This window comes from Prosopis cineraria, unplaced genomic scaffold (genome assembly GCF_029017545.1).
Source record: "Prosopis cineraria cultivar Desert tree isolate PC_DT_omini unplaced genomic scaffold, ASM2901754v1 PC70, whole genome shotgun sequence".
In the NCBI taxonomy this organism is placed as follows: Eukaryota; Viridiplantae; Streptophyta; class Magnoliopsida; order Fabales; family Fabaceae; genus Prosopis; species Prosopis cineraria.
The window spans coordinates 41,741-68,542 of record NW_026555399.1 but is presented as its reverse complement, the minus strand read 5'-3'; the positions used below and the strand labels follow the sequence as shown (position 1 = coordinate 68,542).

Below are 26,802 nucleotides of genomic sequence, written 5' to 3'. Positions count from 1 at the left end.
CACCCCAATCCAAGCTTTGGGACCTCTTTTCCTTCTCAGGCATGATTGCATTCTTTAGCAACAAGTATGAACCTGTGTGCCTGTGCTGCAGTATGAACCTCACACTTCTCAATCATAATTTTCGTTTTTACATGTAATATACATACATATATATATATATATATATCATTTTTTTCAGTTTGGGCTTACTTGCGTTCAGCTTGTAGAATGCCAAAAAGGAGTTCCGGTTCTTGGTTTTTATTGATGATTGTTTAATAAATAAAATTGATTTTCCTATTCGTTTCAAATATATATCATCTAATTTTCTCATATAAATTTAGATAAACCTTATAAAAGTGGATTGGACTAAGTCAAACCGATTAAGAGGTTCGCAAGTGCCAATTTTTGTTCTTTCTGTTCGCCACATATGACAACATGTTGGCTGTATTTCTTGTCATAATTGTATTATGCATATGTATGCTTTTATGATTGAAGGTATTCTTATTTAAAATAGGATTGGTTACTAAATAATACCTTTCCAACATAAGTTCAAATTTTAATTTGTCATATTATAGAAAATTAATCTCTTTTACTAAACTTAATTTCTGTTATTGACTTGTCAACTCTCAACTAATAAAAACAAGTGCAATAAAAAAGGAACAATTGCTTAAAAATCCCTCACCACAAATTTAATTGTGGGGAGGTACCTAAAATTTGTTTAAAGACTTGGGTCATTTAAGAGAATAAAAATTGACATTCAGAATGTGCCCATCAAAATCAATGACTTCTCCCTCAGAACTTGGACCTCGTAGCTCCTGTCCTTTCACCGTTGCTCGTGACCTCGCACATGACTCCTCCTCTTTTGAGCATGGCCGTTGCGTTTTGAGTGCACCGTATTCTTCCTTGCTTCCCTCTTTCTCCAAATTCTGCTCTCAACCCTACCCCTAAATCCCTCCCAATCTCCCCTTTTCTTATCAATTCAAGGTATTCTTTATCGATGATAGGTACCCTAATGAGAAAGAGAAACAGGCAAAACACGCTCAAGGGATTTTGTGACTCTAATCTAAAATTCCTCCCCTTGCTCTTCTTGTTGACCCCAGGGACCCACCTGTTCAAGGGACCTTCCCATGGAGCATTTCGCATGATTCCCATAGGTTAGTTCACTATCATGTTGCTATTCTCTCCATTTTCCCTCTTCCTTTTATTTTTAGGTTCTTTGTTCACTTCTCATATTCGTGAGTTCATCCCTTGCTATGGTTTTTTCTCTGAGTTGTCACCTTCTATGTGTTTGTTCCCAGTAAGTATACATATTATGTGAGGTTATGCACATGGATGTTAAATATCTCGTCCTCCAAAAGTGTTGTATTGTATATATATTTCCCAGAAAATTTTGACAGTGGAATTGCCAAGGTTAAGATAAGTGGGATAATGACTGTAGTTTCTATGGTTATGTTAGCAATAAAAAAATTCTTGCAGAAAATGGAAGAAAATTCTTGCAACTGAAGAGATGGAACGATGCATGCAAGGTAAGCAAGGGACATTCTTTTGTCACTGGAATTTAAGGAAGCAATTAGGTTTCATTTAAGAATCTGATGACCTCTTTTATTTGCAATTTGGCACTATTATGGTCTTTGTATTGTCTGATTGCAGAAGCTATATGGTTTTGTGGCAGAGCACAAGTAGCAATGTATATAATTTGGTTCTGATTGTTGAAATTAATGAAAGGATACTCTGACTTTATTACCTTTTTTGATCGATATTTACATGGAACTCTGATTTGCTTTAGATCTTGGAGAATTTGCCCAAAAGAGGATAACTCTTAAGAATTTAATTCCGAGCCATAATCTAGAAAAGTAGAAAATTTATAAGGTAAGGTAGAATTAAATAAAAAAAATTTAGAAGTGTTTCAAGTTACCAAGTAGTTATAATTATTTTATTATTAGGAAATTCTATTTAAACAAAATAAATAGTAAAGCCTTAAAAAATTATACTATGCATATAAATAAATATTTTATAGAAGTTGAAAAAAAGGTCAAAAAGATAAACTAAATAATATAAAATATATAATCAAAACAAATGGTGGGAAGGGCACGTGACCATTTATCTTGAACTGAAAGTATATCTTTTAAACTACTTAGCATGCTTAGGTATAGTTTGAACATTTCTATTATTTTGTTTTTTTTTTTCAAGCATGCTAATGCATACTAGTTAATAAAAAAAAAATTATGTATAGGTCTCATAGAGCAGATTTATTTATAAATAAGTCTCACAAAATTCAAAAACTAAAATTAAGCTGCAAAAATAATAATACTTCTATTAAACATATATTACATCAATTAAATAATTAACTTATAATTATTTTATCAGCAATTTACAATTATAATTTCACTTTTTACAATTATAATTTCATATATCCAATAGTTAAGCAACCATGTGTTACTAATAAAATTTAATATTAATTATTTACAACTACTTTATCAGTAATTTGCAATTATAACTTTAATTTTTTACAACTGTAACTTTATATTTTCAATAGTTGAAAGATTAATTATTAAATTTATGATGTTATAGTTATAAAAATTGAAATTATGGTTATAAATTATTAATAAATAAAGTAGTTGTAAATTATTTAATTGATGTAATGTATATATATTTAATAAGAATATTATTGTCTTTTTATCTCAATTTAAAATTACATTTAAATTTTAAGGGATCTAGTTATGATTTTTGAATTTTGTGATGCTTTATTAGGCTTATATGTAATTTTTTCTTAATAAATTGTATTGCGAAGATGATTATTTATAATTACCCGACTTCTTTCACCCTTTTAGTTTACACAAACCCTGAGGTTCTCGGGTTGATCAATCAGTCACACAGAGGAGCGGCCTTTTTCTTACCAAATGAATGGTGTTGAAGTAACAGTACCGAGCACATGCTTGAAACAGCTTGACCCCATCAATCATCATATATCAAGTAAAGGGAATATATATGTATATTGTAATGTAGATCAGGAATTGTCAAGGGAGGTCAGAATTAGCTTTCTAGATTGCGTTTCCATCAATAATCGATAATACAGAAAAAACTGCTCAGAGCCCAGTGCATGCATGACGCATCATCTTCTGCTCCAATTCTGACATCCAAAAGAATCAGAAAACAAGCCTCAAAACAATGAATAAACATGCAAATATCAAATAGAACTCAAAAATCCACACACGAGCGTAGATCTCAAAAAATGGCCTCAGATCTCATAGCTTTTAATCGATCATTCACAGTTTGAAGGCCAACGACGTTCTTCAAAAGCCTTCGCAGACCATCACAAAACATGTATGTGTGTGCATGTAGTGAGAGAGAGAAGCAGTGGTAAGTGAAGGCAAATAGAGAACTGAAACCGCTGAAAACTGCTCAACAGAGTTTAATTTGTGCACCATTGGGCATCATCAAGATAGAGATGTAACTGGAATAATAGGAAAGACTAAACAAAAGAGATGGAAGCGACTAGGAAATAAAAATTATAGAGGTGAAAAGAAAAGCGATGGATGCAAAAAAGAGATCATGTGTCCGTTTCAAAATTTCACCGCCGCGAAGTTTCAGCGGTGCAAAAGGCAAGGGTTTGAGGGTGGGGGGAGAGCAGAGCAGCCATGTATAGGAGTAACAGTTACAAAACAGCTCCTCTTCATCTTCATTTTATTGGTTTTGGGGGCTTTGTTTTCAAGCCCATGAAAAAGCCCATATTCATTGTCTAACACAAGGAAAACTATAGAGAAATCTCAGTACATTGTGGATCGTGAAAAATCCAAGCTAGCAACATAGAAGGCTAATTGCTCATCTACTATGGCAATTGTCATGAGTTGGCACAAAGCTTCTCTAACGGCTTGTGATATTCATTTATCTACTCCTTTATATCTTTTTTCTCGATCATCTCTCATCTATAGTAGTTTCCTACAACTATCTTTTGCTTTCCAGCATCTTTAGCAGTGTACTTTGTCACTAAAGACTCTCATATCCTACAAGCTTTCTTGTAGACGCAGCAGATATCAAACAAATCATTAGATAAAGCGCTAATAATAATATGTCGGCATAACTTGTTTGCATGAGTCCATATAATTCTATAGGCTTGGTCAGCGTTAGCAACAGATGGCTACACCATGCAGATCAAGGATGGTGAAGACTCGTTCTCACCAGTGTTTGAAATTCTTGCTGTCAGAGACTTCTATCTTTGAGATATCTGGGAATAGCCTCGATAGGGAATAACAGCAGCCACAGGGATGAATTGATCTCCACCAAGCACATCCTCGGGGATGACATTCTCAACATTGGATGCCATATTAGTTCTTAAGATTGTTGGTAGCAAGTAGGAAAATGAAACTTGAGTCGTGCCAAAGGACATTATCCTTAAAAATTACTCCAACACACTGGTATGGTAGACTAGCAATTCCCTAAGGTTAAACGAGCTCGTCCTGTAAACAAGCAAAGCAATAGAATAGCAAACACTGACAAGATAACTCAAGCAAACTGACACAAAATAGAAGGCAATGGAGGAGGAAAGAATAGGCTCGAAAACTTAAGAGCCAGGTAAAAGGTTCAGTCCATATGCATGCCTATATATAGGTCGAGATCTTGGACATGAACGTTGGGATTTAATATAAACCTTGGTTACACATACATAAATCACCATTAAACAATTGTCCAAAGCCGTTAAGGGACAAATGCACAATAGAAATAATAAAATCCATTTAAGAATTTGTTTAAAGCCCATAAAACAATTAAAGTTCAAATTCAAACTTCAATGAATCAAAAAACAAGGTTTTCTAGTAAGCTAATTTAAATAAATAATTATTCATTTTTCACAAAAATCATCCAGTAAAAGGAACCTAATGCCTATTAAACTTGTACGCAGGGGGTGAATTAGTTATTTTCAATTACAATTACCCTGAGTTAGCATGTTTCATGCACGTGAGCCCACTTTTCCTCTATGCCTATTTTACTAGCCAATTTCACTCCTTAGTATTTATACATTAGGAGCTCTCTTCATGTAAGCAATGTGAAACTTCTTCTTTTGACACACATAAAAAATAACTACAACACAATCTCTTATGTGTAGATGGTACAACACTATCACTGGTGATGTTTTACATATTTTAAGAGACTGCAGTCATGCTAAGCAATTGTGGAATGGATTTTTGAGTTCCAAGCATTACAACCAATTTTACTCTATTTCCTTAAAATATTTGTTTGCAATTAATCTTAAAGGAAAATTTTAGTTTGAATTTGCATGAGAATTGGCATCTGGTATGGGGGTAGTAATATGTAAGCTTTGGATTTGGAGGAATAATTTCATCTTCAATTCTAACTTCATTAAGCCCAGTGAACTTGTTATGGTAATTAATAGTATTTGAAAATCCTTTTCTATACATGCTGAATTGATTGTCGATAGGGAATTCTCATGCTATAATGATGTAGGCATTTGGAAACATCCTTTTATTGACTGCATTAAGGTTAATGTTGATGGTGCTATGTCAAGTACTAACAATAGAGTTGGATGTGGTGGGGTTATATAAGAGATCATGTGGGTAATTGGGTTCCAAGATTTATGCATTTTCTTGGAAGTTGTAGTGCCTATGAAGCTGAAACATGGGCAATTTGAAAAAGGTCTGCAATTAGCTTGGGTTATGGGTTTTAAGAAGGTTGTTCTCGAATCTAATGCTAAGGCTGTTATTGATTATTTAAGCACTAATACATGGGATAACAATGGCAATCTCCTACTCTTGTAGATCCGGTCTATGCTGAACTTTGATTGGGAGGTATAGATCTTACATATACCTGTTTGCCGTCAAGCATTACTGCAAGCGTATGGGTCGTCACAAGTGTAAAATATTTTAGAGATATCGTTCCCACAATGATATAGACAAAAGATGGTTAAAATTCACTATTAAGTTTTGAGTTAGATTAAGCAAAATCAAGAATAGGTTTGTGTGAAAGTAATGAAAATTGAATTAGAAGTGTTTAAGCAATTAAAATTTGTTGAAGTCTTGACTTCAAGAGGTGAGAATTTAGGATTATCTCTCCCTTTTGTATTTTATAAAACTTAAATTAGTTTCTTTCAAATATATTTTTAATAAAAATAAGTGCTAGTATAAGATTCTAATTTACTTAAACAAGCTTTCTCAAGTTAAAATCAAATATATTTGCAAACACTAAAATTTCACAATTTCTTGAAAATAATTAGTAAAAACAAATTTTAAGCTCTAATCTTAATGTGACTATAAAGGGTTAATAAAATATCTATATTTTACCAATAAAGTTATCCATGTATCTTTGTAAATTTCAAGTCCAACACTATTTTATCTAAGTTTTACACTTAAATTAGCTTTCTCAAGCACAATTCAAGTAAACAAAACAATCTAAAAAAGTGATCAAGTACTTAGAAGCATTAAGCATAAAATAAAAAAAACATATATATATATATATATATATCATTAGTTACCAAAAGAGAGGAACATTCAAGTCTTAATCCATACAAAGGTTTTAAAAAATCCTAGAGCAAGAAAACTAGCTATTAATGTTCAAAAACGAGCAATAAATACCAAAATGTACAACGTTCATATCAGAAACAAAGAGAAAAAAATGAAAAAGAAGCGGAAAAAACCAAAAGAAATCTACTTTAATATCTTCAAATTTTCAATCCTTGGTCAAATCTCCCTCAAGAACCCAAAACCCTAGTAGAGTAAGTCTCCAAGAACTTCCAAAAGTTATAGCATCCCCTCTTAAGTGCAAGAATTTTGCATATGTAACCTTTGCTTTAAGTCTGATTCCAAAACGCATAGCTTCAATAAACATCTTTTAGTTGCGGCCAAAACCTATCCCCACAACTTTAGTTGCAGCCAATTATTTCTTGGCTACGGCCAAAATGCATTAGTGATGTTCTGTTTTTGGCTTTCAATTAAGGCTAAAAGTGCTTCAGTTAAGGTTTAATTTTTCACTCTTTGTCTTATCTTTTTCTTGATATAATGACTTCCTAACTCCTTCTTTGCTTCTTAAATAGTGCTCTAACAACCTAAGAAGGTAAGTAATTTTGTGAGGTCCAAGCTAATCTTTTTCAAGATAAAAAAATTATGCACGATTTACAGCAAGATTTTGTCATTTAAATCCAAGTATGAGATATGCACATTTTCCTATTATATGTACTAAAAGTATACACAACTTTATCAAAAAGGATATGAAATTGTTGAAAAATATGCTGAGATATGTAAAATCTCTCTTACTATTCCCCAATTAACTCCTAATCTCAATTAATTTAGAGATTATCTCAAGGCAAGTGACAAGTTTACCAAATTTCACAAACGGGTTATATAAATGAGATCATAAGTTTTTAAAATTTAAAACATCCCAAAAGGACTTTGCAATGAAAAATTAGAGTTCATTTTATATACAAAAGTATGAAATCATGAAAAGAATCAATGTACTTGTTTAAAATTAGAAAATAGTGAAGTAGTGTAAAATAGGAGGCATGCACTGCGGCTCAGGCACAATGCACTGTAGCGCATTGCACGCTATTTGACAACAGCATTCTACTATCATTAGACAACACCTAGTACAACTTTTGACACACTCTATTTCTCCATCCAACGTCCGACTGATGTGATCTAGGTGTTTATAAAAAGCTTTTTCCTAACTCTTGCTAATGGTTTTGGTTTCACAATCAAATTATTTCTCATATAAAAGTTGGACACTCATTTTAAAATTCTCCCTTTTCACCATTTACATTAAACTTGAGAGCTTAAAACTTATACCAAAAGTCAAAAGTCATAAACACCACTCAAACCACAATCAATAAATTAAAATGGACATGTGCAATGTATTACATCATTAATAATACTCGTAAATCATGTTTTCGTTGCTCAACCCCTAAATCTCAAAAATAGAAGGGGGAATTCTATTATCATATTTCATCAATTAATCAACATAATTCACATGTCAAACATATCTCTTACTTATATTAGTATTTTAGCCTTATTATAGATCTCACAATCTATATAGATATAACATAGGGCCCAAAATACACTATATAAATTAACAAAATAAGTAGTGCAAGTAAATCATAATTGAATTATCACTAGTTGGTAATATCATGCAACATATACACATTAATACTTAAAAAGTAAAGAAGGCCTACTAATAGGATGGGAATCTTATGCCTTCGACTATTTTCCTCTATCTCATCCCCTTGAGCTAGTTCCTGTAATATCGAAGATAGTAAGGTAGGAACAACCACTCAATAATAAAAGTCTATCAAACTCATACTAATGTATGTCAACTAATTTAAATGCAAGTGGTAAAAATTATCAAATTCGAATCATTTACATGTTCAAGAGCATAATTCAAATTCTCATTCACAGTACACATACTCATGATTAATGGTTGAAATAACACTTTTACATATAGAAACAAGACTCATCACATGATTTGTTTCACTAGGGTCACAATAAAGACAACAACATGCCTTTTTATTACTATATGCATAATTACACATCCCTTATATCCTACTTATTTCTCTAATACAAAATCATGGGCTATAACTTATTGGGATCATCTATACATTGAGACTACCTAGCCAAAATGCGCATGAAATGTTATTCAGCCAAGTTTTCCTAACTCACCTGTGGGTCACGATTTTCCTTATTTTTCACATTATAGGGTGTCATTTGTAAGGTCTCTCTCACTAATCTACTATTTAACTCCAATTCATAGCAATCAAAAGATTAACCCTTAAATGATTACTAAATTGTAAAATTTCATAAAAAGAAAATTTCTTCAACCTTTTAAAAAGAATCCCAAATTCAACATGTTGAATCTCAAACATTATTTAATAATTTTAAATTAGAGTTTTGAAAGAAAAGTAAAAACTTGAACATCAATTGGGACCTAAAATAATGAGTTTTAAAACTCAAAGACAGATTTTGTGCAGAAAATGACACATGCATCGTGGCTTATGGCATGTGCGACGCAGCTTGTCTTCTCTGTGACATGCACTATGTGCCACGGCGCATTGCATGAATTTGACAGCATCAGTGTTGTCATTTGACAACACAGGGAGTAAATTTTTGACGCATCTCAAATCTCCGTTTGACGTTCGATTGAGGTGGTTTCAGTGTCTACACAGAGATTATTCCTAACTCTAGCTAATGGCATTAGTTTCATACTCAAACTCATTTTCTATAAAAAGTTAGACACCAAAATTAATTTTGACCACTTTGCATAAAATTTCATGAATAGGTGTCCCAACTCAACCACTCATCCAATAGCTCACACCGATCATTCAGCCATACCCAATAGACTCATGCGAATCTATGCAATGCACCACACAAATAAAAACACTCATATTATAAAATCACCACTCAACCTCAATTTTCACAACGCATAAAAGGGAAGGAATCATTGCAAAAAATCATCAATTTCATCTCAAATCTTTCAAAATACATATGTTTCTACTTGCACAAGTATTTGAGCCTTATCTGCAAGTTTATAACCAAAACTTTCTAACCTAAGGCACAAAATACACTAAATATACATAAAATCATGCAAGTAGTGTATAAATCATGTCAAATAATCCTAGTTGACAATTACATTGACAAATACACATGAAAGTAACAAAAGAAAGGCATATAAAGGATTATTCCACAATCTTAGGCCTCTATATGTTTTTCCTAACTTGAATCCGATGAGCTAGGTCCTAAAAATATTGAGAGAGGTGAGTACAATCACTCAGTAATCAAGTTTCACCTAACCCAGACAGTTGCATATCAATTGTAAATAAATGCAATTAGGCAAATAAGCATAAATAACACATAAACACTCAGCCACAATTTACAAAATTAACAACTATATGACTGGGTTTGCCATAATACACTTAATAATATTTCATAGAACATTATATGGGATTGTAAAAATAACAACCACGCGCCCTTAACCCATGCCAAACCATAAAACTAACAATCATGTAGCCGAAATTATATTCATGATCATATGCCAACCTTATATCCTTCTGTTACCTCTGACACAAAATCGATGGCTATCACATGGCTATGTTCTTCACGGACTAACCCAGCCTTCTACTTGTAAGGAGTTACGGAGTCAGGGTGAACTCACTCACTTATGTAATTCGATTTCCCCCAATACTAACAACTATGGGGTGTTGTACCCCTAATCTAACCTCCTCATAAATTAGTGAAGACTAGTTAAGTTCAAGTCCCTCATAAAATAAGTGAGATAGTCTTGAATCAACTATGGGACAAGGGCTACCTCTCAATTCCAGTAGTCGATGCCAAGGTAAGTTTTTGATTCCAATGGTCACTGCTAGTACCACGTGGATTTCAACTAATCCACTCCTCTCCCTAGGCGAACTCTCGTCAATGATCATGCTATACACATTTATCACATATTATGCATTTCAAGGATTAATTGCCGGCAAATAATTTCATCTAACCATATTTAATTACTCCACATAGCCAACACATAATACATCATAATTCCTCACCCATAATAACAAATCACAATCAATTTCGTAAAACACAAAGAGTGGCATAATCAAGGTTTTCTTTCCAAAAATCATTTCATAAGTCAAACATGTTGCCAAAATCCATCATAAATTAAAATCATAAATCACATTTCACAAACATAATTAACATTCAACTATAAGGATTAAGTTTTCTCCGATTACCTCAAACCTTTGAGAAGTAAAAGGTTTACCCCTCAATATACCAACTTCCTAAAGCTTTGACAAGCTCGAATGGTGACAAAATAAACCACACTATAATTATACCACAAGAATATCATCATTGTCTTAATCTTGAAAATTTATCAACATATAACTCTACGCATTCTATAGATTGACCCATGGTCACTACCCATTCATACCCAATGGACTCATTGGGTTTTATTAATGCACATTATCACTAATAACACCTTAAATCATCTTTAATGCACATCAACCTCTCCTAACTACCATATTTATATTAATTTTTGGATATTAAATGCTCCCATAGACCAATCACTTTTAAAATTATCAATATGGTGTTTCAATACCTTAAACAACTCCTATTATACTCATTCTAACTAATAAAACTGCACCCATAGCCTTATGGACTGAAAAACCATCTTCCAACTCAAACCCTACCATAACTCATCATAATTACGGAGATAAAGGAAGAATAAGGCACTATAAGCTTACCTTGGGTATTTGCAAATTTCAAAATATCAATAATGGAATCCAATGCCATGCCTTAGCAGAGTTTAAGTTGAGCTCTTTGTTTATCCTTTCCTCATCTTCTTCTATTTTTGCCCATATAACATATTTAATTTATCATATTTTTACCCATGCGCCATGGCGCACACTGCCCTCCACCACGATGCATGGCACAGAGGAGCCTGTTGCATTTAAATTCATCTCTATGCACCATGGCAGACTGACCACACACTGCGGCATGTGGCACAAAGAACAATTCTTTACTTTTTTTCCTCTTTCCTTGCCCGGGTGGCCTGCCATCAATCCGAGACCACTTTTAAGGCTGAAATTACCACAAATACACCAAGTTAAGCCCCTCTAACTACACTCCTCATTAACTTACTAATTATCCTCATTAGGTTAATAAACCATGATTAAATTTTCTCGAATGTTACATCATTCTCCTTATACTAGCTTCCTAGCAAGTAGATAGCAAGTTAGGTTTGAGTCCCTTGTTGAACTAGTAGGATAGTTCTTTGTTGAACAAGTGAGACAATATATATAATAAACCTAGGAAAATCATCAAGCTCAAATGAAAGCCTTATCATGTAGATTTTATTCTCTACTCCTCCTCCTAGGAAAATTTCCACATCTCATGATCATGCAATGCATAACTATGCAATAACTCATAGCATGCAAATATTCACTACTCAAACCTACCCAATTGTCTCATTGTACTTACATTTCACATATTCGCAATTTATCATAAAACTTCTTGTTAAGCAAAATCATTGAACTTTACATATCACATAATCATTGAACTCCTTATCATACACACATTTATTGAACTTCTCAACCATCACATCATTGAACTTTATAAAGCATTATTTCAGGGCACTTTCACACATCAAATCATTGAACTCCCCTTAACACAAAATTATTAAACTTCATTAACAAATCACATCATTGAATTTTCAAAGGAAACATGCCCTTGAACTTTATAATACTATCAAGTGGGTTTTTAAGAAAATCATGCACACTTGCATTTTATTGAATTTTACACATTTTAATTATCAAATTTAACTCAATAAATCAATTAACACATAAAAGTACAAGAAAGAATTTCTCTAATTACCTCAAACATTTAAGAGGTTAAGATTTCACTCCTCAATTACACACTCCCAAAACTTTCATGAAGCCTGAATGGTGCCAATATGATCATTCTATAATAAATCGCAATATACTTCATCAATATCCATTTTTGGATAATTTTTACTATTAACTCAACCACTTTTTCACTCTTCAGATTCATTCTCTTCTCATATAAGAGTAACCATAGGGTTTCTTAACTTTCCTTAACTTTCATTAACTTTAATAAACTCTAATATAGTCATTAATGGAGCCACATTGCCCCAACTATCACATTTATTATGGAATTTTTGTTCATTTAATGCCCCTAACTACCAACAGTCAAAAATTCATAATTGTTAGGTTCCATTAGCTTAAGCAACTCCCATTAATTCCATTTAAGTTAATGGGTTCAGATTCATAACCTTTATGGACCGAAAAACATCATTCTCAACCAAACCTTAACTTCCAAACTAGAGAAAATGGAAGAGAAATATAGATTTAAGCTTGAGAAACTTATCTCTAATGTTTAGAGACTTCAAAATACTTTTAATGCTTCCTTACTCCAAACCTTAGCAGAGCTTCTTGCATTTCTTTCGTTCACCTATTTGTTTCTCTCCCCTTCTGTATCAATTTTGCGTTCTTATTTCTACAAAAAAGTGACTATGCACCACAGTGGATACACCATATGCCGCAACTCATGGCACAGAGAAGTCTTGCCTAAGCACATTGGCACACATGCATTACGACGGATCATCCACAAGTAATAATGTGTGGTACAAAACCTGCCCTTTCGATTTTCTTCCTCTTTCCATATTCGGGTGACCCAACTTCACTTCGGATTCGCATCTAGCTAAAATTACAACCAAACACACCCATTAAACCTTTCTGGCCACACACCTCACTTAATAAACTCAATTACTCTAATCAAACTTAGTTAATTAGATTTTAAAATTTAAGGATGTTACAAGATGACATAAATTTCCATATCAATACCACAGACACAAAATTGTGTAGCGGATGTGTTAGGTAAAGAAGGTCTCCATTTTTCTTCTTTGCTTGCGATGATTCCATGTTATTTACCAGACCTTGTTTCTAGAGAGTCTCTAGAATCTCCGTATTATTCAATTTAGTTTCTACCTTTAGCCCCCTCTTGTCGCCAAAAAAAAAAACATTTGAAAGCCTTTTTGATATATAACTAATATATTTTTATTATCAATATCATTATTTAATATTAAGTTATTAGTATTACTTCACCGTTATATTTAAAAGTACAAAGGATATTTTTGAATTTCAAAAACATTTTTTTTTATATTGAGAATGATAGTGAGGAACAACATGGTAGATTTTTTATAAATTGCCATATATGTTTATAGTTTATCCCGTACTTTTCTAAATCTGTGATGTTTATTCCCGTGCTTTATTTAACCTTGCATTGTTTGGAGCCCTAAATCATTTTTCTTCTTGGCCAAAGAGCCATAAGCGAATAAGATCCTTTTTTAAAAAAAAAAAGGAAAAAAAAAGAAGAAAGAAGAGACTGAGAAGCATATAAAGTTAACGAACAACAGATGATGATGTAGTGGATGAATTAACATGGATATTTTATTATGGAATGGGTTTGGGATAAAGAACGGATTTATTTGGCCGAAAAAAAAAATTCTTAATCAATTATTTTCTTCCATTTCCTGTGATCAGAAAGAGCAAATGCCATTATTTCATTAATTTTGATATCATTTAATTTATGTAAATGGATCCGACTTTGAGGGACAGTCTATACTAGAAGCTCATACAACCAAATTTTTCCAAAGCCCGTTCTTCTCTGCATCTTGATGCAAGTAATTAATCCAAGTAACAATATCTCTCCAAATTGGTTTAGAACAGAAATGGACCCTTAGCACATCCTCATTTATTGTCACAGTTCTCATGCATCAATACTTTTTAGCTTGGGAGAATTAACATCAAGGTTCTAAATTTTGACCAACAATATAACTCAATTCCTATAAATTTAATTATTTAAACATTAATTGATCAGTAACAAGTTAATGTTCAAGAGATAACTATATGGTTTTATTTTTTATTCATTTATAGTTTTATTTTTTAAAATATAGGTACTGATTTTTTTATATTTCTTATAGAGATTCTCTTATCGAAGACAATCTTATTCGATACATGTTTAAATACTAAATGTGAGCACGTCTCCCAAAAATAATTTCAAAAATGATTCAAATTTTGGTTCATTAAAAGACTAATATTTTCTACTAGAGTCAATTCTGTTGATATAAAAATTAATATTTTAAGTGGTTAAAATTCTAGTAATTGAGTAGTCAAATCAAATCAAAATTATAGAGATTAAAATAGATGAAATTTAAGAAGTAAATTTTTATTAAATCAAAATTATAGTGATTAAAATTTATAATATTATAGGGAGAATTATAATAAAGACTCATTGAATACATTTATTTAAATTCAAATCTCTAAATTTCTTAAAATTATACTATAATTTAGGGGTACTGATTTAATATTAAATTTTTAAGAAAAATAATAGACTTGCCTCTCATTTAAATTAATATCAGAATTTTCTTGCTTTATTTGTTCATTGTCCTACTTTACTTTTTAATTTACTTACAAAATGATGTTAATTATCCTATTTAACTTATTTTTATTTTAAATATTGAATCATCTTAAGATAACTTATTGATTCTTATATTATATGTTGTTTATTTATTTACGAACTGGTTCATTGCTAGACTTTCATTTGATTTCATTCCAAAAAAATAATTAAGTGAAATAGAACAATTAACAATATTTTATAAATAAATGAGTAACTGAAATGATGTAATTCTGATATTAATTTAATGAAAGATAATTTTATTATTTTTAAAAAATTTAATATTAAATAAATATTCTTAAACTATAATAAAATTTTAAAAATTTAAAGAATTTTAAATTTAAATAAATGTGATGAAAGAATCATTATTAAAATTCTTCCAAAATTATAATTATGCTTTCAGAGTTTACCCCACCTGGGTCAAAAGTTGTTTTGCCGTTTCAGCAAAGGCCGACTGATGCAAAAGGTTTGGTACTTTCGCTGCTGAGCATGTCGAGGTGGGACTTTTATTTTATTGCTAGGCACTAGGCACAGGCACCACACAAGCTATGCCATAGGCATAAAGTGAGAGGGATATATTATAAAAAAATAATAATAATAATGAGTAGCTCATAAACATTCCTAGTGCTACACGCCAAGTACTTTCGCCACATAGCATGTGTTGCCCTGGCTAGCACCCATAACCCATTATTCATGAATCATGACACGTATTGTACCATATGCTTATTTTAAATAAAGTTATATAGAATTATAAATAGGTGAATCAGCAGAGAAACCTTATGATATATCATGCTTATCCTTTTCCTCCTAACTTCCTCTGCCTTTCGCGTCCACCACGGATTATTAATTCCTCACAAACAAGCTGCTCTTCTTCTTCTTCGCCCTTCTTGTGTTCAATCTTGGCTTGCTGTCAAAATTCATATCAGGGTTTTACTTCTCCAGTATAGAGAATGATTGTTGAGGACAACGATGCATATCAGCCTCCATGAAAGCTTCTCCAGAGTCCATCTTCAGATATCCAGTAGTACTAGTGCTCACTTCTCGTAAGTCTGTCAATATTATCAGATCAACCTCAGTTGATCTCTCTCGTGTATTCCTTTTCAGATGATGAATCCTGTGTATCAGATAGCAAGTAAGTTTCAGCATATCATACTCTGTATAATAATACCAATAAGAATGATCCAGCTATAGCAGTTTATTGTCGCCCTACATATTTAAGCTTCATTAGTATGTTAGATTGTCATCTATTATTGTTGAAGTGATGGTAGGCATAATGTGTACTTTTTTTTTTTAACGATTAAATGTCAGAGAAGCTAGCAGATATTATTAGATAGAATACTTTGCATAAAAGAACTTGAACTACCTGATGATCAATTAGATATGCAGCCTAATCCTAAATTAATATGGTATAGTACATTCTATGTGAATAATAAAAGGATCAAAGGCAACTTATATCTGTATTCGTGGACCTTCTTCTAATAGAGTAAAAAGATTAATTCTCCGTGATGAATAACTGAGCTTGGTAATTAGCCGATACTTAGTAGTTGATATGAGAGGAAGAAAGGTTTGAATGAGAAAAGGAAAGTGAAGAAGTGGGTTAGGTATCTTGGTTGATATGAGAGGAAGAAAGGTTTTAAAAAGATTCCAAGTGCTCGAGCTTGTCTTGATTGAAACAATATGTGTGGTTCTCATTGCTATTTTGTACAGATTTGCAATATGTTGGAGGAAACTGAGCAACTTTGTTGTCACACGACTTGTAATCTTGCCAGCCATTAAAATCCCTCCTATTCAGGAAAATATACAATGACCCCTTGAATCATTTTACTGGCGATAGGACCATTTCGGCCCCAAATTATTTGACCAATTATTGGCTCCCATAAGCCCACATTTAATCTTCACCAAACTGTTCGACCACTTTTTTTCACCACACTCGTGGAGAAATACAATATGCAGGAATCATTCAACCAAAGGACCTAAATTCTTGTAAAACTAATTCGTAATCATTTTTTACGATTACCAAATTTAACTGGATACTATCAAATTTTAAAATAATTACTACTAAATTTTATAGGATAAATGATTAAATTACCCCCTAAATTTTATATCTAATAACACTGTAGACCTAAATTTATTTATTGTATAAATTGTCCTTTTAACTTTTAAAAACGTTGCAATATAACTTTTATTATTAACAAAGTTAACTTTAACAGTTAATTGATTAAAAAAATATTAAAAAATGACCTAAAAAATTACCAAAAATTTTGGGTCATTTTTCACAATTTTTTAGGTCATTGTTTGTAATTTTTTTGATCATTTTTTAATTTGTAATGTTCTTATTGATCTTTTTTTATATCATTTTTTATTTTTTTTTATCAACTAATGATCAAAGTTAACTTTTGTTAATATCAAAAATCAGATTATATTATTTTTAAAAGTTAAATGAATAATTTGCACAATAAATATATTAAATGTTTATGGTGCTATTTAACCAAAAATTTATGGGATAATTTATTTATTTACCCAAATTTTATAAAAGTTACTGCTTAAGATTTTTTTTAAAAAAATAATATCCTATCTTTCCCTTCACTCTATTATTAGTATAAAAATGTTTAAATGAGTGGAGGCTTGAGAATTCATCTAACTTAAAACATGTCTTTAGACTTTAAAAAATACTAATAGAAATAATTACTGATCATGTATCAATAAAATTTTTAGACAACAAAATTTTATACCACATTCTCATAAAGTATGTATTAAATACTTATTAACTAGATTAACTTTTATTAATCCTTTCACTTTCTTTGATTTTCCTTTCACTTAAAAGGCTGTCGATTTATTGTGACTTAGCCCCGATGCAAGTTAAGTAGTCTGTTTGTTTGCTATGCCTAGGCCCTGATCCGTCATTAAGAGGGCCTCTATCACTGTATTCATTTGAGAGAATTAATCCTTAAAACGGCCCAATGATCTGTCTCTCTCTCTCTCTCTCTCTCTCTCTCACAACAAAGGAAATAAAATTCTTGAAAATTGGAAGCAATTGACACAGCTTGTTCGTTAAATTTTTGATTTACATTTGAAACTACTAAAGTATACAATGAATGGATGCGACCTGAGCATCCAATGGAGATTGAATTTTAATTTTCCCATCACATTTGTGACTATTCACATGCTAGTTTAGTGTCAAAGCTAGTCAAGCATATGGCAAAAGCCTGGAATGCCGACAGGGGATATCGATAGTCCATGGTGAACAAATCCTTGCCTACCTTGCCAAACTGAAGAATAACCTTGTCGTGATCTGCCGGGCCACGCTGTGCCGGCATTGGAGCACCGGCTGCAGGCTGCACAGCGGCAATCAGCTGGAAATTCTTGACGGAGGCCACAGTCACTCTGCCCCGGAAGTTAAGGCACCAACATTGCAGCTGCTCATGCCATCTTGGAGCCTTGTTCTTGAGAATTAGTGGCCTCTCTTTTACCTCGCCACTCTCTCCTTCGTTGCCGGTCCACATGATGTCTGAGAACCTAGAGCTGCTAAAATTGGATGAACTGCGGATCGATTTTGAAAAGGATGTACTCCGGAACGAGTCATCCATGGCACAAGGAATGAGTTCTGGCTGGCCTGGGACAGTGCCAGCAGGCTCCAGGGCTGATTCTGGGATCGAGCACATGGTGCAGTTCATCTTGCGTGGGCCTCTTGTACCAAGCACATTCAGCTCATAGATGACCTGAGCAATATTGTAGCTGCCGCTGGGGACTTTTGGAGAAACCTTTCTAGAATAGAATCGACGGCTTTGGCTAGGCGAAGGAGGAGGCAGCTGAGCAAAATTATAGGGAGGCTGTGTATCATATATTAGGAATTTGGTGCCCAGAAAATTTGACCTGAAACAAAAGTTTACACTAAACTTATTATGCCTGAAGCGTATTGAAAACAACCGTGCATGCATGAAATGTTAAGACCAGAGGACTTGATAACCTATTTGGATTTCCTTGTATCTTTGTTATCAATTGACGTGTCTAAATTTTTTAAAAAGATTAGCTCATGTAATGAAGGCTGGAAAGATTATACATTTGTCTGAAAACTTTATCACTTCTTATGTTATTATCCATGAATCTAATAATAAAAACACAAAAATTGTACTTGAGTTTCTTTGCTGAATTTATAAATGAACTTGTTGAGAAAGTAGACAAGGCACATCAGTCGGATTATGCAAAACTATTTCGTCCCAGCTAAGTAGGTCTTAAAATTACATTTAAAAAAAAAAAAGATGTAGAAAATTAATCAGGGAATCATGCATTCACCAAGCATATTGATAATATACAGTTATACACTTTATTGGCCAGAAACAGCAAATTTTTCTAGCAGACACAATATATATATATGTATATGTATGTATTAATATATATAATATTAATACATATCTGCACAATAGATGCTGCTAAAAGCTTCAAATAACAAACAAGTCATGAGTCACAACGATAGCAAACATAGACAGCCGAAATAGCATGTTTGGATTCAGGAGATTGGAATAAAAAGGAAGGGAAATGAATTTTTAATTATTCTTTTAACTTTCGATTTAAAGCTAACATTTTTTTTATTCTGTTCTCAGATATTTCTCTGATTCGAACATACTTTGAGGAAATAGATAGTTGATTTAAATCAAAACAATTCAACATGACAAATTCAGTTGCTTTCCCTTGCATTCCTCCCTATCCTAAACACTCCTCAAGGGATGTCAATGTTTGTTACACGTGCAACTAAGAGTCCTTATAAAGTAAAACTCATATCAAAGTGAGACTTTGCTAATAAGTGCTTATTTGGTATAATCCTCAGATGTAAGCATGACCAAACAGACACACACACACAAAAAGAACCAACATTATGAATCCTGACCAAAAGAAAAGAAATGCAAAAATGAATGTCTTTCTACCATTAAAAAAAGATTCCAAATAGTCATACCTCAGCTTCCCAATATAAGTGCTACTAGATCTTGATATGCTATCAGCATCCATGGATATAATGTACTCTCTGCAAGTTGTTCGTCTAGTCCGTTTAGCAGAGAGCAGAAACTTTCCATTCTCAACAAGCAAGGCTGCAAGACCATGATATGGTTTAGAATTCAAAGCACGCCCCAAAAGACAAGCGATAACTGGAACCATTTTGCCAGAACATGTTCATTGTTAACATAACTGTCAGGTCAAATAACTAGTTTTGCCTAATGGCATTTTGACCTGCCATCATGGCAGACAATTTTAAGCTATTAGAGATTATAAAAACCCTATTCAGCAGCCTTAAGTTAACAATGAGAGTTGGAAAATGGTCCTAGACATGATATGAAAACCTCTAATAACCAAGTGATGACACATGTCTCCATTAAACAGCTTAAACTTTTTAATTGCAATGGCTGTCAATAAAACCAATATGCACAGAATATGTTTGAATGCGTGGTGATGGAGGTAAAGTGAAGGATTCATCGAATCCTTTCCCTTGTCTGACAGTTTTCAACTAACACTAAAATATTCCTATGTCCTCCCTCCTTTAAATATTTAAGTGCCCCAATTTAGGAGATTTTGACGGAGACACTTTTCCATAGCAAATGAAAATATATCATCATTTCCCCATCCATTTTCCTTCATTCTTGTTCCCTTCCATTTATTTGAATCCCTTGCCTTCTCTTCCTCTTCCAACTCCCAAACATTCGCTAAATCATGTAATGGATTAACTGACCAAACCATTAGCAAATACAGAGACAAAAGCAAGACGCTGACAATAAAATAGATGAAATTGATGATACAAAAACTCACAATTTGTAAACAATAAAAGCAAGGTTGTTTGCATGAAACTTCCGAGCTTAATACAAAGACTAAATTTCACTAGCTTGTTCAATATGAACATGGAAAACCCAAATGTGGACCAAACCAAAGACCAGATCAGAACTTGGTAATCTAGTTCCAGATTGCATCAAAATAGATAATATATAATTATCATACCTCAAATGACACAAGTTAATTAAGTTTTCAATTGGTCACAAAGCAAGGAGAACATACATATGTGCACGCGCGCGCACACACATCTTTGGCAACATAGTAAGAAAAGAAGCTAACCAGGACTTAGACAAAGAAAGAGGTGGTATGTCAGGTTAGATTTGTCTCTCTTGATGGAACACTGGATCATTCCATCCCGAGGCCCAGGCTACAAGACAAGATCACCAAAAAACATTCGTTCAAACACCTTCCAAAAGAAATGCAATTCTTATCAAATACATCGTAGGCGTGGTATAAAAGATCACATATATCTCACCTGCTTCAAGGAAACAGGAAAAGTAATTTTCCCACAGAACTCTGGATTGCTTACAATTTCTTTGCACATTTCTCTCCAGGACTTGCACACAGCAGCACATGCGACCACATGCTTACGGGCAGGCCATGTGCTCTCACTTTCTTCCAATCTTTTGATAACATCATGAAGGAGCTCAGGTGGAAGGCTAGCCCAGCGGCTGTTCTGTATCACTGGAGGTTGTTCTGGCACCTCATGGACTGAACTATGTGACTTGCCCCTGTGATGGCCAGGAAGCCTTACCTCAAAACCCCGCCTAGATAAGCTTCCAAAACCATCCCTTACATCACGAACTATACTGCGGAAGGACATTTCCTCAAATACACTGACAGCCCAGAAGTTAATATGTTATCATCAACTTCACTTCAAATTCTAACTCCCCTCTCCAGTTTGCCACAATTCACAGAACCTAGGAGCGTGAAGCACCGCAGATCAAAAATACTTTAATCAGTTGTAGCTTCATTGTTAGGCATCAAGAAAAAACAAGGAAAAAAGACAGCAAGGGAAAAGCACAAATTAAAATATTTAGAATTATTTTTTAAAAAAGTAGATTCTCATAAAAGAAAGCCTCACATGGACCTAAGGGTTAAAGCAGCCTAAAATTGCAGATTTTTGTCACACATTGTTTGTGAGGTTCAATCTAAATCTAACCTCTAAAAGCAGCAGTCAAATCGAAACGATATTTTATATCTCACCGGAAGGATTATGCCCCTATCAATCTAGATGTAATAATTTCAGCGGCAACAAACATCTATTTTGTAATAGGAAACATTAAGAAAGTGGGATCTCCCTTTACCGAATGTGAACCATCATCATCCTAATCTTGCATTAGCGGAACCTAATTGCCTGATGTGTCAAGTTTTTTTCTCTTTTTTTCTTCTTCTCTTTTGCTTTTCGTGTTTGTGGAGTTACAAGACCAAGAACCAATCAAATGAATGTCTCCCACACGCACAGATACAGAAAGGCTCGCCAGCTGAAAGTAATATAACACACCTGAAATCAAGAACTTGAGTGCACCATATGAATAAGAGATATCTGTAAAGAACACACAAATATAAGAGCGCTCCACTGCAACCCAGAAATTTTTTTATATAAACCCAAAGTGGTACACACAAATAAGCACAGAATAAGAAGAAAAGTATAAAAACCCAAGAGGGGAATTTCACCAAACCTAGACTTGAAAAATGAAACTATCGGAATCTACAAAGGAAACCCAGAAGATCATGAATCGGTTTCTCGCAATCGGAGCAAGGAAAAACAGGGCCTCGATGTTTTCGAAAGAAAATATGAAATTGTGAGGCAAAGGCTAGCAATTTACTTGAGCTCTGCTTCAAAAAGAGCTCATGATCATACTTGATCAAACTCACTCTGCTTCAAGAGGGGTTTATCATGAAAGTGGAGGCTCTCTCAGCCCTACTCCCCCTCTCCCCTCAGTCATAGAGCCGCTGACTATGAAGCCACAGCGCCTTTATTGAATCCATCCAACCCTGAAGTGGAAACCAACGTAAACAGAACAAACTGCTTAATTTCTTTTCTTAATGATAACTATAAATATAAATTCAATGAATTTATAATCTTTTCGTTGATTTTCGTTCTGTGTAACTGTTTTGGTTGGTGAGCCTGGTATCCCGTGATAAATTTACGATTTTGCCCTTGAAGGTTGACTTTTTTTAAAAACATCCGCGTCGACGCGTCACTGATCTGACCGGCGCGTCACGGGCTTCCTCGGTCCAGTTCACCCTTACCTGAGGACGGTGGACGTTGGATCGTGCTTAGAGGTGCATTACATTAAAATTTAGGAAAATTATATTAAAATTTCATAAAAAATTAATTATTATAAAATTTATTAACAACTACTTACATTATATTAAAAAAATTATATTAAAATTTAATGTAAAAAAATTAATTATTATAAAATTTATTAAAAAATGTTTTAAAAATTTTATAATAATTAATTTGTTTGCATGAAATCTCGTTGTAATTTTTTCAAAAATTCAAAGAGGTGAATTTAAAAAAAAAAAAAAAAAGGTAAAGATAGACGCCACGATTTGGTCGGCCGATACGTGAGGCGGAATTAAAGCCATCTTCGAAATTTTTTAAACTTTATGTAAAACACAAGTGTGGACCCCCCAACCCCAAACAAAAATATCTATTTTCAGTGTTCAAAATCACAAGATATTTAAGGGAATATTTTAATTAAAATTTTTTAACAATCAAATTCTCTAATTAAAGGTAATTTTTTAAAAAATTAATTAAATTTTAAAATATTTAAATATTTTATAATTTTTAAAAAAGTACTTTTTTAAAAAAAATCTTATACTCCCTCCGTTCAAAAATTTAAAGCATTTTTTGAAGAGTGGGATGTTAAAAAATATAAGGTATTTTTAATCTTTCGAGATGTAATTATTATTTTTTTTCTAAATGTGTCCCAATTGATAATAATTTTATATTTATTATAGAATATTTAATAAGAGTAAATATGAAAAGATAGAGTTAATTGAAAAGTAGATAACTATTTTATTGAGGGGTGAGATTTGATTAAAAATGTCTTATATTTTTTAACAGAGAGAGTATTTTTTAAAGGAGAGAATGTATATTAAGTACACTCAATTATAGGATCGTTATTTTCTTGTCTCTACTCTCTTCAATCATGTTTTTATTTTTTTCATTAGAAACAATTTTATTTAAGACACAATTAAATTAAATATAATTATATATTTTAATAAAAATTTTAATTTTAATTTATCATGTTATAAAAAATTAATTCCTTTAATTAAATTCAACCCTGTCAATAATAATTCAACTTATTTTGTTTTGAGAGAATTTCATTAAAATTTTACATAAAAAAATTAATTATTATAATATTTATTAATTATCAATATAATTTAATTTAATTATTCATAAATATTATAATAATTAATTTTTTTATGTGAAATTTGATTATAATTTTTCCTTTTGTTTTCCACTCAAATCTTTCTTCACTCTGGACAACTGTGTCATTTTTTAGGCCTCTAAATCTAGAATCTAATAATCATGGGCTCAGAAAATGGCCATCATATGAGCTTCAGTTCATGATTCGCGAAGAATAAAGCCCAAGCCCACCAACGAAGAGTATAAAGCGGAATGAATGGATGAAGTCGCCTGCTCCTCAGTTAAACCCTTGCCTGCCTCCCTGCATGTTGTTGCTTCGTCGTCGCCGCCTCTGGTCTTTGATTTCTCTATTTCTCCTACCATCTTTATATGTGACTGATTTATTTTTATGTTTTTTTAGCGCTCCAATTTCTTTCGTTTAGTCTTACTCCCTCCCCCCCGGGGGTTTCCTCCCTAAATTGAAGCCCAATGATGCACAAATCGACCTCCATTGAGCAGTTTTCTGCGGTTCCAGTTCTTTACTTGCCTTCTCTTGCCGCTGCGATTCTTTCTCTCTCTCTCTCTTTCTTTCCTTCTTTCTCTTCTCACACACACACGCACGCACACACGTTTTGCGGTGGGTTTTGAAGGCATTTGATGAACGCCGCTAGCTTTAAACTGTGAATGATTCATCAAAGCTATGAGATCTGAGGGCATTCAGTGTGATTTGTACATTTGTGATTTTTTGAGTTCTATTTGACATCAGCTTGTTCATTTGTTGTTTTTAGGCTTGTTTTATGATTGTTTTGAAAGTCCGAATTGGAGTGGATGATGTTGCATCCGTGCTCTGAGCGGTTTATTTCTTTCTCTCTCTCTCTCTCTCTCTCTGTGTTTTTTTTTTTGGGTGCACTGTTGATGGAAATGCAGCCTAGAAAGCTATTTCTAACCTCCCCTTGCAAGTTCTGTCAGCTACATGTAAGCCACTTACATTACATATTTACTTATTCACAATGTGCTAACTACACTTTAATACTATTCTTTTGGTAATTAATCAATTCCCTTTTGATGCTATTTTGTCTTTGTTTCCATGGTGGGATTACATTCTGTGAGGCAGCTTCCTACTTTAATGGATGTTAATTAACAACCTCTAGGGCTTGTTAACTAATCTTTCATGGCTTGTTGGGGAGACTGGAGAGTGGGTATTGCATAAACCATTGTTATGATTGTCTAGAGGAAATGGTTAGGACGGCATTCCCAAACCCTCCTCCACAACATAACTCCATTCTTCAACTATCTTTCTGATTACTCTTATTATATCCTGGATAGGTTCAATGATTCTTTTTGTTGTTGTTTTTGTTTTTCAATTTTATTTCCGACAAGTCAATTTTTTATTTATAATTCCTACCATGCTAACAAGATCATCTCCTTCAAACGATTTTACATTCTGCTATTTTCCTATTGAACATCATAATTGTTGATTCTAATGTCTTCCTTTTGTCAATGGTTGGCTGTTGAACTCTCTGCATTGACATCAAGATAATCTGAGGTGGGTATGCCCTTATAAAAGAAACCAGTGAGATTCTGAAATACGAGAGCTTTGTTGGATCTCTGCATTTGTGGTTGTGGCAACCTTGATTCTAGAATGTGTTCATGTTTTCTATTTGCATTTATTTCTTTACTTGCTCTTCCATTTTTCTATTGGCTCTGATGCCCAGTGATGCACGAATTAAACCATATTGAGCAATTTTCAATGGTTTCAGTTCTCCATTTGTCTATCCGGGCCACTGCTCTCTCTCTCTCTCTCTCTCTCTCTCTATCTATCTATCTATCTATCTATCTATACTCACACGCACACACTCACTCACTGTTTTGTGGTGGTTTGTGAAGGCATTTGATGAACGGCGCCGTTGTTAAATTGTGGATGATCAATCAAAGCTATGAGATCTGAGGGCATTTTTGTTTTTTGGTTGTGTTTGATGTTACTATGTATTTGTTGTTTTGGGGCTTCTTTTTTGATTGTTTTAGAGGTTACAAGTTGTATAAATGGTGATAAGCGCACTGCGCTTTGAGCATTGAAATTCACAACCTTGACGGTTTTTTATGACTCCTTCTGCTATCTGTTAAGCTGCACGACTCATTCAACCTATCAAGTTACATGCATGTAATTATAATGGGATTTTCGTACATTGATGATTGGTATCATTTAGTTTCACATTGTACATCGTGCTCTTACTTCAGGACGGTATCTAGTATGTTATATTTGCATCTGTCCCATGGTGGAGTTGACATTCTGTATGACAGTATCAACCACCATGGCTATTAGTTTTTTAGTTCAGTATGGAGGCACAAACCATTCTTTGGACTTTTGGATGGTTATAAATGAGACGCTGCAGATGTGAACTGGGATGGCCTTTTAAGCCTGCTCACAGCCCATTTTCCAACCATTTCCGTTTGGGGATTTTGGTCCTCTTTTGTGCCTCTTTTTTCTCCCCAAGAAACAAAAACATACTGCTTTATTTCAGTGCTTTTATGTTTCTTGTTTTACTTTCCAGCAAGGTTGATATAGAAATTTTATTTTCCAGACCCATTCTATTACTAATGACATTGTTTCTTTCATATCGAAAACTAGATTCTGATCTTTTTTGCTTGAAGAAATATTTCATCGATCCATTTTCCTCGTAAACCCTT

At 33.1% G+C, this 26,802-nt stretch overlaps 1 protein-coding gene and 1 non-coding gene across 12 annotated transcripts; both read right to left on the bottom strand.

The window, feature by feature from the left end:
- Positions 1-3,003: 3,003 nt before the first annotated feature.
- On the bottom strand, positions 3,004-3,099 carry LOC129295224 (small nucleolar RNA snoR118). The gene has a single exon (XR_008589532.1). It is a non-coding gene; the product is annotated as a small nucleolar RNA snoR118 (small nucleolar RNA).
- Positions 3,100-17,960: 14,861 nt separating this feature from the next.
- Positions 17,961-22,790, bottom strand: LOC129295219 (tubby-like F-box protein 8). Of its 11 annotated transcripts, none has more exons than XM_054933701.1 (6): positions 22,436-22,790; positions 22,061-22,299; positions 21,229-21,673; positions 21,033-21,120; positions 19,888-20,020; positions 17,961-18,809 (listed from the first exon to the last, which is right to left on the bottom strand). In XM_054933701.1, exons 3-6 carry the CDS (start codon positions 21,574-21,576, stop codon positions 18,092-18,094), a joined length of 1,287 nt encoding a protein of 428 aa, XP_054789676.1. In that variant the 5' UTR covers positions 21,577-21,673; positions 22,061-22,299; positions 22,436-22,790; the 3' UTR covers positions 17,961-18,091. The 11 variants fall into 11 exon arrangements, with proteins under 11 accessions (XP_054789676.1, XP_054789678.1, XP_054789677.1 ...); XM_054933703.1 differs by having other exon boundaries at positions 22,258-22,299; XM_054933702.1 differs by having other exon boundaries at positions 22,061-22,237.
- Positions 22,791-26,802: the final 4,012 nt, after the last annotated feature.